Source organism: Rhincodon typus, chromosome 2 (genome assembly GCF_021869965.1).
Source record: "Rhincodon typus isolate 14 chromosome 2, sRhiTyp1.1, whole genome shotgun sequence".
In the NCBI taxonomy this organism is placed as follows: domain Eukaryota; kingdom Metazoa; phylum Chordata; class Chondrichthyes; order Orectolobiformes; family Rhincodontidae; genus Rhincodon; species Rhincodon typus.
In genome coordinates this window covers 36,223,213-36,234,296 of record NC_063333.1, presented here as the reverse complement: position 1 = coordinate 36,234,296, position 11,084 = coordinate 36,223,213, and the positions used below count along the sequence as shown (strand labels likewise).

Sequence of the window (11,084 nt, the reverse complement as noted above, 5' to 3'; positions counted from 1 at the left end):
GATCGACCTGTTTAAGTAGGTAGAAGAATGTGATGGGCATCCCTTGTCTACATACTACAACTAGTGGTCATTAATAATGCCAATTCATGCTATTCCATTTTTGACATTGATAAGGACACGAATTTCTTATGCTCGAAGCTTTTGCTGATTTAAGGAAACTGCCTTTTGCCATGAGTACAAAATTGTTTGGGTGAAGCCTGGCTCATAGCAAACACTTGTGTAAATATTACACAGGAGTGCCTGAAAGAGGATGGAATAAGTCACATCATCTTTAGAAATTCTTTCCAAGGTTGCTGTAACAAAATAAGATTTTATTTATTGGCTCTGAATGTTATCCTATGATTGATGTGTTTTATTTATTGCTTCTTTTCCATTGTTTGCCAGGGGTTCATCGTTAGGAATGTTTCCATTAACTGGGAAAACAATCGTCTTTGACAGCTTCCCCGATCCCTCAGATACATGGGAGATTATTGAAACCATTGGGAAAGGGACATATGGCAAAGTCTTCAAAGTATTAAACAAAAAAAATGACAGCAAGGCTGCAGTTAAGATCCTGGACCCAATCCATGTAAGTAAATATGCCAGTGTTTGCAATGTGCTTATTTTTAACATTTTAACCAAACCTTCCCAAATGTAGTTGGACAAAGCATTATCTATATGAATTTGAATTCATGTGTAATGACTGATTAAACACACATAAGTTAGCTACAATATGAAGGGAAGGACAGAGTGCTGATGATAGCTTATTTGTGTTTTGGATTTACAGTCTGTGCATTGTCAGATTCTTTAAAAAGGAACAAAACCTTCTCATCAACCTGCTTTCATATTACAACCATTCATTCCACTTCTTTACAATCTCCCTTCATTGAAGTTATATCAGTGTTGATTTTTATTATTTCAGTTATGGTCCAACAGAATGGTTTGGCATTGATTTATAGACAATACTGTCTAAAATGAGGAATTAAAAGAAGGGCAAAGATCGTTCATATTTAGATTGAAGTGAACATTTTTATTATCTTGAGAAACCAATATGAAGGATCAATACAGAGCACCATGAGTGATGAAAGACCAGGAGATGAATCTGGAATCCTGTGTAAACAGCTTTGTTTAAAAGCACCTCGTTCGTGGGAAGATAGAAATTCTGAGAGAGGTAGCTGCAAACAGTGCTGGGAAAAAGTGAGTTGCACAAGGCATGATGCAATGTGTATTGATTTGAGCTGATGGAGCATGGAGGGAAGGGAAAAGTGCACAAGTAAAATTAAAAACGTGATCATTGGAGTAGATATAAAATTAAGAACATCAAGATATTTTGCAACATCCCAGTAGGAGCTTTGAAATAAACAGGAGTTGTGGTTTCACCTGTCAGGGTTAGTTACAACACTGGCATCAACATGACAATATGGAAAATTGCACAGTTATGCTCTGTACACGCAAAGCAGGACAAATCCAATCCACCAATTACCACCCAATCTTAACTCTCAATCATCTGTAAAGTGATGGAAGGTGTTATCAACAGTGCTATCAAGCAGCACCTGCTCAGTAATAACCTGCTCAGTGATGCCCAGTTTGGGTTCTACCCTGTTCCTGACCTCATTACAGGCTTCGTTCAAACATGGACTAAAGAGCAGAAATCCAGAGGTGAGGTGAGAGTGACAGCCCATGACATGAATGCTGCATTCGACTGAATGTGGCATCAAAGAGCCCTACCAAAACTGAAATCAGTGGGAATCAGGGTGAGGTGGGACAGTGGGGTGGAGTGGGTTGCGGTGCAAACTCTCAACTGGTTGGAGTCATGCCAGGCACATAGGAAGATGGTTGCAGTTGTTGGAGATCAGACATCTCAGCTCCAGGACACATCTTCAGAGTTTCCTCAGGGTAGTGTCCTAGGCCCAACCATCTTCAGCTGCTTCATTAATGACCTTCCCTCCATCATAAGGTCAGAAGTGGGGATGTTGCTGATAATGATAATAATCAACACCATTTGCGACTCCGCAGATACTGAAGCAGCCTATTTTCAAAAGCATTAAGATCTAGACAATATCCAGGCTTGGGCTGACAGGTGACAAGTAACATTCAGGCCAGGCAATGACCATCACCAATAAGAGACAATCTAATCACCACCACTTGATATTCAATGGTGTTGCCATTGCTGAATCCCCCCACTATCAACATCCTGGGTGTTACTATTGACCAGATGCTCAACTGGACAAGCAGGCCTGAGGCTAGGCCTATGGCGAGTAACTCACCACCTGACTCCCCAAAGCCTGTCCAGCATCTACAGGGCACAAGCCAGGGGTGTGATGGAATACTCTCCACTTGCCTGGATGGGTGCAGCTCCAACAATACTCAAGAAGCTTGACATCATTCCAGGACAAAGCAGCCCGCTTGATTGGCACAACATCCATAAGCATCCACTCCAAAGATTCTTAGACAGCACCTTCCAAACCCACGACCCTTTCCATCTAGAAGGACAAGTGCTGCTGATACATGGGAATACCGCTACCTGCAAGTTCCCCTCCAAGTTACTCACCATCCTGACTTAGAAATATGTTACTGTTCCTTCACTGTCACAGGGTCAAAGTCCCTAAGGGCATTGTAGGCCAATCCACAGCATGTGGCCCGCAGTGTTCAAGGTAGCAGCTCACCATCAACTTCTCAAGGGCAATTAGGGACTGGCAATAAAATGCTGGCAAGCCAGCAATGTCTATGTCGAATGAATGGATTTAAAAAATTCTTAATTTCCTCAACAAAGTCCAATAGATTTGAGCTGATGGAGCATGGTAACCAAGGTAACCAAGAGGATGGATGAGGGTAGGGAAATGGATGTTGTGTATTTGGACTTTAGTAAGGCGTTTGAGAAGGTCCCGCATGGCAGGCTAGTCATGATAGTTAGGTCACATTGGATCCAGTGAGAGCTAGCTAATTGGATTCAAAATTGGTTCGATGTAGGAAGCAGAGGGTTATAGTTGAAGATTGTTTCTTGGATTGGAGGCTTGTGAATATTGGTGTGCCACAGGGGTCCATGCTGGGACCTTTGTTAGTTGCTATTTACATGAATGATTTGGATGTGAATGTACAAGGCATGATTAGGAAGTTTGCAGACGATACAAAATTAGGAGGTATTTCTGATAACGATGAAGGTTAGCAAAAATTACAGAGGGATCTTGATCAGATGGGGAAGTGGGCTGAGGATTGGGAGGTGCAATTCAATACAGATAAGTGTGAGTGTTGCTCTTTGGAAAGTCAAACCAAGATAGGACTTATATAGTAAATGATAAGGTCCTGAGATGCATTGTGGAGCAGAAGGACCTAGGAGTACAAGTACATAGTTCATGGAAAGCAGTATCACAGGTGGACAGGTTGGTGAAGAAGGCATTGAGCATGCTGGCCTTCATTGTTCGAATCATTGAGTACAGGAGTTGGGACATTATGTTACAGTTGTCTCAGTCATTGGTGAGGCTGCACTTGGAGTATTGTGTACAGTTATGGTCACCCTGTTATAGGAAAGACATATTTAAACTGGAAAACGTGCAAAGAAGATTTACAAGGATGTTGCCAGGACTAGTAGGCCTGAGTTATAGGAAGACATTGGCCAGGATAGGACTTTATTCCTTGAAATGTAGTAGAATGATGAGTGACCTTATTGAGGTATATAAAATCATGAGGGGCATAGACAGGTTGAATGCATATGGGCTTTTCCCCAGTGCTTGGGAATTGAAAACTAGAGGGCATGGGTTTAAGGTGAGAGGGGAAATATTTAAGAGGGACCTGAGGGATAACTTCTTCACACAGAGAGTGGTGTTTGTATGGAATGGGCTGCCAGAGAAAGTGGTTGAGGCAGGTACAATAGCAACATTTAGAAAACATTTGGATAGGTACATGGATGGGAAGGGTTTAGAGGGATATATACCAAATGCAGGTAATTGGAACCAGCTGAGTGGGCACCATGGTCAGCATGGACCAGTTAGGGCCAAAGGACCTGTTTCCATGTTGTATTACTCTATGACACTATGACTCTAAAAATTTGTTAATGATTTTCCTTTCTTAAAGCCATGTTGACTCTGCCTGATGTCATTTGAATTTTTCTAAGTGTCAGAGTATAATATCCTTAATCGTAGCTTTCAATACCTTCTAATATGATACAGAAATCTCAGTGTCTGTGAGATACTAGTTCTGGGGACCAGCCATCCCAAGGACCAGTGGATCGTATCAAACAGCACCTCCTTTTTATGATTTGTGATAAGCAAGTTACCAATAGTACCCAACCAATCTGTGCTTGCAAAACGCATAACATGTTGCAACATTAGATTTGATTTTACAACAAATGCTGGCCCATCCATTAAAACCCATGTCCCATGAGTGAATTTTAAAAAATGGATATTTTCTACATTATCATAAGCGTGCATAGAATTATGTTGACAACAAATTTAGAATTGTCATTAAGTTCACAGCATAATACATTTGCATGTACTGAAATATAATTATATTAAAAAGCACACCTTGTCTTTGCAAACAGAAAGAACACATACATACACTGCGCCCATTTCAGCACAACAAAATAAGCGACAGCCATTCTTTTGTTAATTCATCACGCAAAACCTCGACCATCGAAGTCAATCTGCCACCTTAGAATTTAAATTAGCCTTAAGAATTAACTATCAGTCATCATTAGCTGATGCTTTCTACCTGGAGCACCTCTATTGATCAGATTCAACTTGCCAACCAATAATCATATTTCTCTTATAAATGTTATTTTCCTTTACTTTGATATTACTTGCAAGTTGTCCTGATGAAGACTGGTTGAAAAGCTTTAAGAAGTGTGTCGTTTTTTAGCACTTCTCAAGTTTGTCAGTTTCCTGGGTTCCTTCCTTTCTTTCACCTCTTTATTGAGAACTTTTCTTTCTGGGCTGTTACTTATGTCCTCTATAGTGAACCTGATACAAAATACCCACATAATTCATTTGCCATCTCCTTTATTTTCCAATATTATTTCCCAAGACTCAGCTTCTGCCATATCAATAGTCCCTTCTTATAAATTATCAATAGAAACTTCTCCTGTCTCTTTATTTCCAGCTAGCTTTCTTTCATACTTTCATTTTTTTTTCTTATTAAGCTTTAGTTTATTCTTTGTCTTTTATATTCTGTTATATTTTCTGACCTGAAATCTATCATTGTGAAATTGTATACTTTCCTGAAGTTTGATACTATCTTTAACATTTTTAGTTAATGACAGATGGTAGATCCTCTCCACGGATTTGCTTCCTTCTTATTTGAATGTTTTTGTTCTGTATTTTCTGAAGTATTTCCTTAAAGGTCCACCTCTGCATCCAAACTACCTTTCCTTTGACCTATTAGCCAGTTCACTTTAGCTAATTTGGTTTCACATCCTTATAATCGCCTTCATTAAGGTTTAAAATACTAACCTTGGACCCACTCTACTCTCCTTCGATATGAATTCAAATTCCTTGAAGCCTTCATTGAATGTCAAGGCGTGGTGGTTAGGTTCTCTGTTGTTGGAGATGGTAATTGCCTAGCTCTTGTGTGGCATGAACATCATAGAGCCATAGAGCTGTACAGCATGGAAGCAGACCCTTTGGTCCAACTCATTCATACTGACCAGATATTCTAAATAAATCTAGTCCTATTTGCCAGCATTTGGCCAATATCCCTCCAAATCCTTCCTACTCCTACGTCCATCCAGATGCCTTTTTACATGTTGTAATTGTACCAGCCTGTACCACTTCCTCTGGCAGCTCATTCCATACATGCACCACCCTCTGCATGAAAAAGTTGCCCCTTAGGTCCCTTTTAAATCTTTTCCTCTCACCTTAAGCCAATGCCCTCTAGTTTTGGACACCTCCACCTTGGGGAAAAGACCTTGTCTATTTACCCTATCCATGATCCTCATGATTTTATAAACCTCTATAAGGTCACCTCTCAGCCCCAGACTATTCAGCCTCTCCCTGTAGCGTAAACCTTCCAACCCTGGCAACATCCTTGTAAGTCTTTTCTGCACCCTTTCAAGTTTCACAACATCCTTTGTGCCACTCTTAGCCCAAACCTGGACATTTTCTAGGTGTTGATGTAGAGAGTAGCTGTTACTGAGACATAGTTACAGGCTGCATAGGACTAGGTCTGAAATATATCAGGTTAGACAGTTTATAGGATGGATATGAAAATGGCAGGAGGGACAGAGTAGCCTTACTGATTAGAAACAGAACCAATTCAATGGTAAGGAAATATGGAATGAAGGAAAAGCATCCAGTGTAGACGTTATGGGTAGAACTGAGGAACAGTCAAGGATCTAAAACTGCAATAGGTGTTGTGTATAGACCCCCTGTTAGCAGCTTTGAAGTGCTAGATTGTATAAATGCTGAAATTAGGTAAAAGTTGTGTAGTGAAAATAGAGTAGTATTAATGGGGGTTTTAACTTTAATACAGTTTGGGACAGGCAGACAAACACCTGTCAGAAAGGTAGTGAATTTCTGAAGTGTGTCTAAGATAGCTTCCTAAAGTGACATGCCCTGGGAGCAACACAGGAAAAGACAATATTGGATTTAATAGTGAGCTGGATTTAATCAGTAATTTAACTGTGTGAGACTATTTATCAGATAGTGATCATAATATGATGGAGTGCAATTTAGTGTTTGAAAGCAAAAGGTATGAATCAGCTGCTAGAATTTTAGAAACAAACACAGAAGTTGCTGGAAAAGCTCAGCAGGTCTGGCAGCATCTGTGAAGAGGAATCAGAGTTAATGTTTCGGGTCTAGTGACCTTCCTCAGAACCAATAGTAGGGAGGAAAATGTTGGCTTATATGCAGACATTAGGGTGGGAGGAGGGAGTAAGGAGTGAGTGTTAGGTGGGGCTAGAGCCCAAAGAGAGAGAAGAACAATTGGACAGACAAAGGAGTGGATAACGATCAGGCTGGGAGAGTAAATAGTAGTTAATGGGGACTGTTAGTGACTAACAATAGGTGGTGTGTAATGGCAGGCTATGTGATAACAAGGCCTGCTGTGTGGGGTAGGGGGCAATGGCATGGAAGAGTTCAGGCCCTAAAATTATTGAACTCAATATTGAGTCAGGAGGGCTGTTGGTTCCCCAAGCGGAAAACGAGGTGTTGGTATGCCACCTTGCACTGAGATTTGCAGGAACACTGCAGCAAGCCTGAGACAGAAATGTCAGCCAGGGAACAGGGTGGTGTGTTAAAGTGGCAGGCAACTGCAAGCTCAGGATCTTTGCTGTGGACAGTAAGTGTTCTGCGAAGCTGTCTCCCACTCTACACTTCATTTCCCCAATGTAGAGGAGACCACATTGTAAGCAGTGAATGCAGTAGACAAGATTCTGTAAAGTGCTGGTAAAGTGCTGCTTCACCTGGAAGGTGTGTTTTGGCCCTTGGATAGTGGGGAGGGAGGAGGTAAATGAGCAGCTGTTACACCTTCGGCGGTTGCAGGGGAATGCGCCGTGAGGCTGTGAGGGTTGTTGGGATTGAAGGAAGAGTGGACCAGGGTGTCCTGAAGGGAACAGTCCTGCGGAGGGCAGACAAGGAACAGGAGGGGAATACATGTCTGGTAGTGGCATCTCACTGGAGGTGGCGGAAGTGGTGTCTGATGATCTTCTGGATGTGGATGCCGGTGGGATGGTAGGCAAGGACAAGGGGAACCCTATCGCTGTTGTAGGAGGGAAGAGAGGGGGTGAGGGCAGAAGTGCGGGAGATGGGTCAGACATGGTTGAAAGCCAATAAGGTTTTGGAGTAGAGTTGAAAGCCCAGTTGACAATAGTGCTGGGGAATCCTTAGTTGAGGAAGAACGTGGACATTTCGGAGGCTCCTTCATCAAAGGAGTATATACGATGGAGATGGAGGAACTGGAAGAATGGGATGGAGTCTTTACAGGAAGTAGGGTGTGACCATATATAGTCCAAGTAGTAGTGAGAGTTGGTGGGTTTATAGTAGATATTAGTGGCCAGTTTATTCCCAGAAATGGAAACAGTGATGTTGAGGAGGGGAAGGGATGAATCAGATATAGACCAAGTGAAGGTGAGGGTGGTGTGGAAATTGGAAGTGAAATCAATTAATTTTTCCAATTCCAGACAAGAGAGGGAAGCAGCACCGATGATATCATCAATGTATCGGAGAAAGAGTTGTGGGTGGGTGCCGAAATAGGACTTGAATAAGGAATGTTCCACTTACCCCATGGTTAGACTGGAATAACTGGGGCCCATGGGCATTCTCATGGCCACCCCTCTGATCTGAAGAAAATGAGAGGAATTAAAAGAGAAGGCATTTAGGATGAGAACGAGCTCGGCCAAGCAGATGGATGTGGTAGTGGATGGGGACGGTTCAGGCATTTGCTCCAGAATGCAGCAGAGAGCCCTGAGACCATTCTGGTGGAGGATGGACATGTAAAGGGGTTGCATGTCCCTGGTAAACAGGGTTCAGCTGGACCCTGGCAACTGGAAATTCAAAAACTGGTGTAAAGCATCAGAGGAATGACGGATGTCAGAGGGCAGGAACTGGACCAGGGGAGAAACCTCAGTACCCTGGCCACACTACCTTATATCAAGAACATATCAGAACGGACAACGAGACTCCTACGACCACTAGGAATCATGGTAGCACACATCCCACAGCCACACAAGGACCAAAGACCCCATACCCATGACATGCAGGACCAACGTAGTTTACAAAATACCTTGCAATGACTGCAACAAACATTACGTCGGCCAGACTGGAAGGAAACAAGCCGTCAGGTTACATGAACACCAGCTAGCAACAAAACGACATGAACTTTCCCTCATCTCAGTGCAATCAGACAATGAAGGCCGTCAATTTAATTGGGACAATGTGACCATCCTAGCTCAAGCCAACCACAGAGATGCACAGGAATTCCTAGAGTCCTGGTTTTCAACCCATAATGCAATTAACAAACATGTGGAATTAGACCCCATGTACAAACCCATGCAGAACAGAACGGGAAATGACACAACCCACTTAACAGACCAGATCATTTAAATACCAAGCAGAGTAGAAAAACATTGCTTCATCGGAGGCTGCACTGATGATGTTACCTAGCATGGTGACGAAACGCCTGTATGATAACCAGCCAGCTCAGCGAGCAAGCCAGCAACCTCATCCACAACCTGAGCTACAAATCTTCACAAGAACCTTAAATAGTCACTTTCATCTCAAATCTGGAGTTCAGCTCTTTTGGCCATATTTGTTCCAAGGGTGCAGTGAGGTCAGGAGCTGGGTGGTCTTCATAGAATCCAAATTGAGTATCAGTGAGCAGGTTATTCCTTTGCAATTGTCACTTGATAGCACAGTCAACCACGTCTTCCATCTCTTTGCTAATGTTTGAGGGTAGACTGATTGGGCAGTAATTGGCCAAATTAAATTTGTTGATATTTTCTAATCAGCCTGCTCAAGGATGTTGTGACAGATCTCTGGAATGGGTGGGACCTGAACTCAGGATCCTGGCCCTGAGGTAGGAACACTACTACTGCACAGCATGTCTGCTTTTGATTGCATCTAGGCAACTTTCTCTGTTGTTGGGTAGATGCCAGTGATGTATTTGTATTGGAACAGCTTGTGCTTGGCCATAGCTAGTTCTGGAGCATAAATCTTGACTACTATTGCCTAAATGACCAATTATAGTTCCTAATTTCTACTTGAATAGCATATTACCTGTTCCGTTGTTTACATGGAAGGCAATTGATCATTTTTCATCCTGGAAATTTTCAGCGCTGCGATTTCTTTAACTCATTAAGGTCCCATATCCTCTTGCCACTATTTTGCCAATATGTATAAATCATTAAAAATGTTTGAATCAATTCTCCCTGACACTGAAATTGTTGATTGAACTTTACCCTTTCTATGGACAAGATTTCACTTTGGGACTAAAGTATGCTTTTAATGTCTTGGTTAACACTTCAAAGCCAATGGCACTTTGCCTTACAAGAATATCATCTGCTGTAGGCCCTACAATGTTCAAAAATGTACTGATCTGATAGCTCTGCTCCTTTGCTTGCAAGTCTGCTGCAGTTCTAGCACTAGAACTGTCACTTGTAGAGCTCACATTTTTGGCACCATTGTGGGCCCTATCCAATTTCAAATTGCCGTGGAATGGCAATTTTTCAACGGAACCTACCATCTTAATGGATTACTACACTGCAGTAGTACATGTTGATGAAATGGTCTCTTTTTGCACTATATCATTCTATGGTTTATAACCTGCTTCTTCTCCATCATGTAGTTTGAAAAAAGAGAAGATGGATTCTTACACTTCCTAGAAAAATGCAACAATATTAAAGTACCCTTGAGAACATTCAAAATAAATTATGCTGTCTAAGATTCCTCCAAACTCAGCAATTTTCTGCAATGGCCTCAAGTATGCTCTCATACCTGTTGGACATGAAGATAACCCTTACAATGGCACCTTTGTAATAGTGTTGGGGAAAATCTAAGTCTGCGCAGCTACAGGTAGCTTCAGCTGAAGGATGTGTGGACAGTCTCAGAGTGGACAGAGGAATGGATAGAAGGTAATGTTGACAGCTATTTTATAAGAGAAATGGGATTTTGTAAGCAGCCTCACATTTCATTTCATCCCACATTCTTTCTTGGTACTCTCTATACTATTTGGTGATCATGAGGAAAGTCCAGGTGTGCATGTACTTCCCAGAGTCATGCAAGTGTTGTCGGGTTTTGAACATATTCAAGAAAAAAAAGCTTCTTCTCTGACTGTCAACATTTGGAAGAACTGTTTAGACAGGGGTTTATCATCAGCAAATGTGACACAGATGGTAAATCCATTTAATGATACGTGGCACCATAGTTCTTTTTCAGAATGACAGAGACCCAACAGATCACAATTCCAGACCAAAAATGAATGATTGCTACCATTCATGTGTAGCACTTGACATGTTTGCTGCTGAAGGTTAGAAAGTCAGATTAAGGCCCTGAGATCAATTTGGAAAGAAGAATCCCAAGTTACACTAGAGCTCCATATTGTCCTATACCAAGATAAGGGGGAGCTTTTGATATTCCTTCATTCACCACAGTCCTCATGTTACTAGATTTAAAAGCTAA

At 41.8% G+C, this 11,084-nt stretch overlaps 1 protein-coding gene across 1 annotated transcript in view; it reads left to right on the top strand.

Moving 5' to 3' along the window:
* The first annotated feature begins 400 nt into the window (after positions 1–400).
* myo3a (myosin IIIA) overlaps positions 401–11,084 on the top strand; it is a 355,589-nt gene continuing 344,905 nt past the window's right edge. The window contains 1 exon segment of the mRNA XM_048606878.1: positions 401–568. Within this exon segment, the coding sequence (XP_048462835.1) occupies positions 401–568 (168 nt within the window).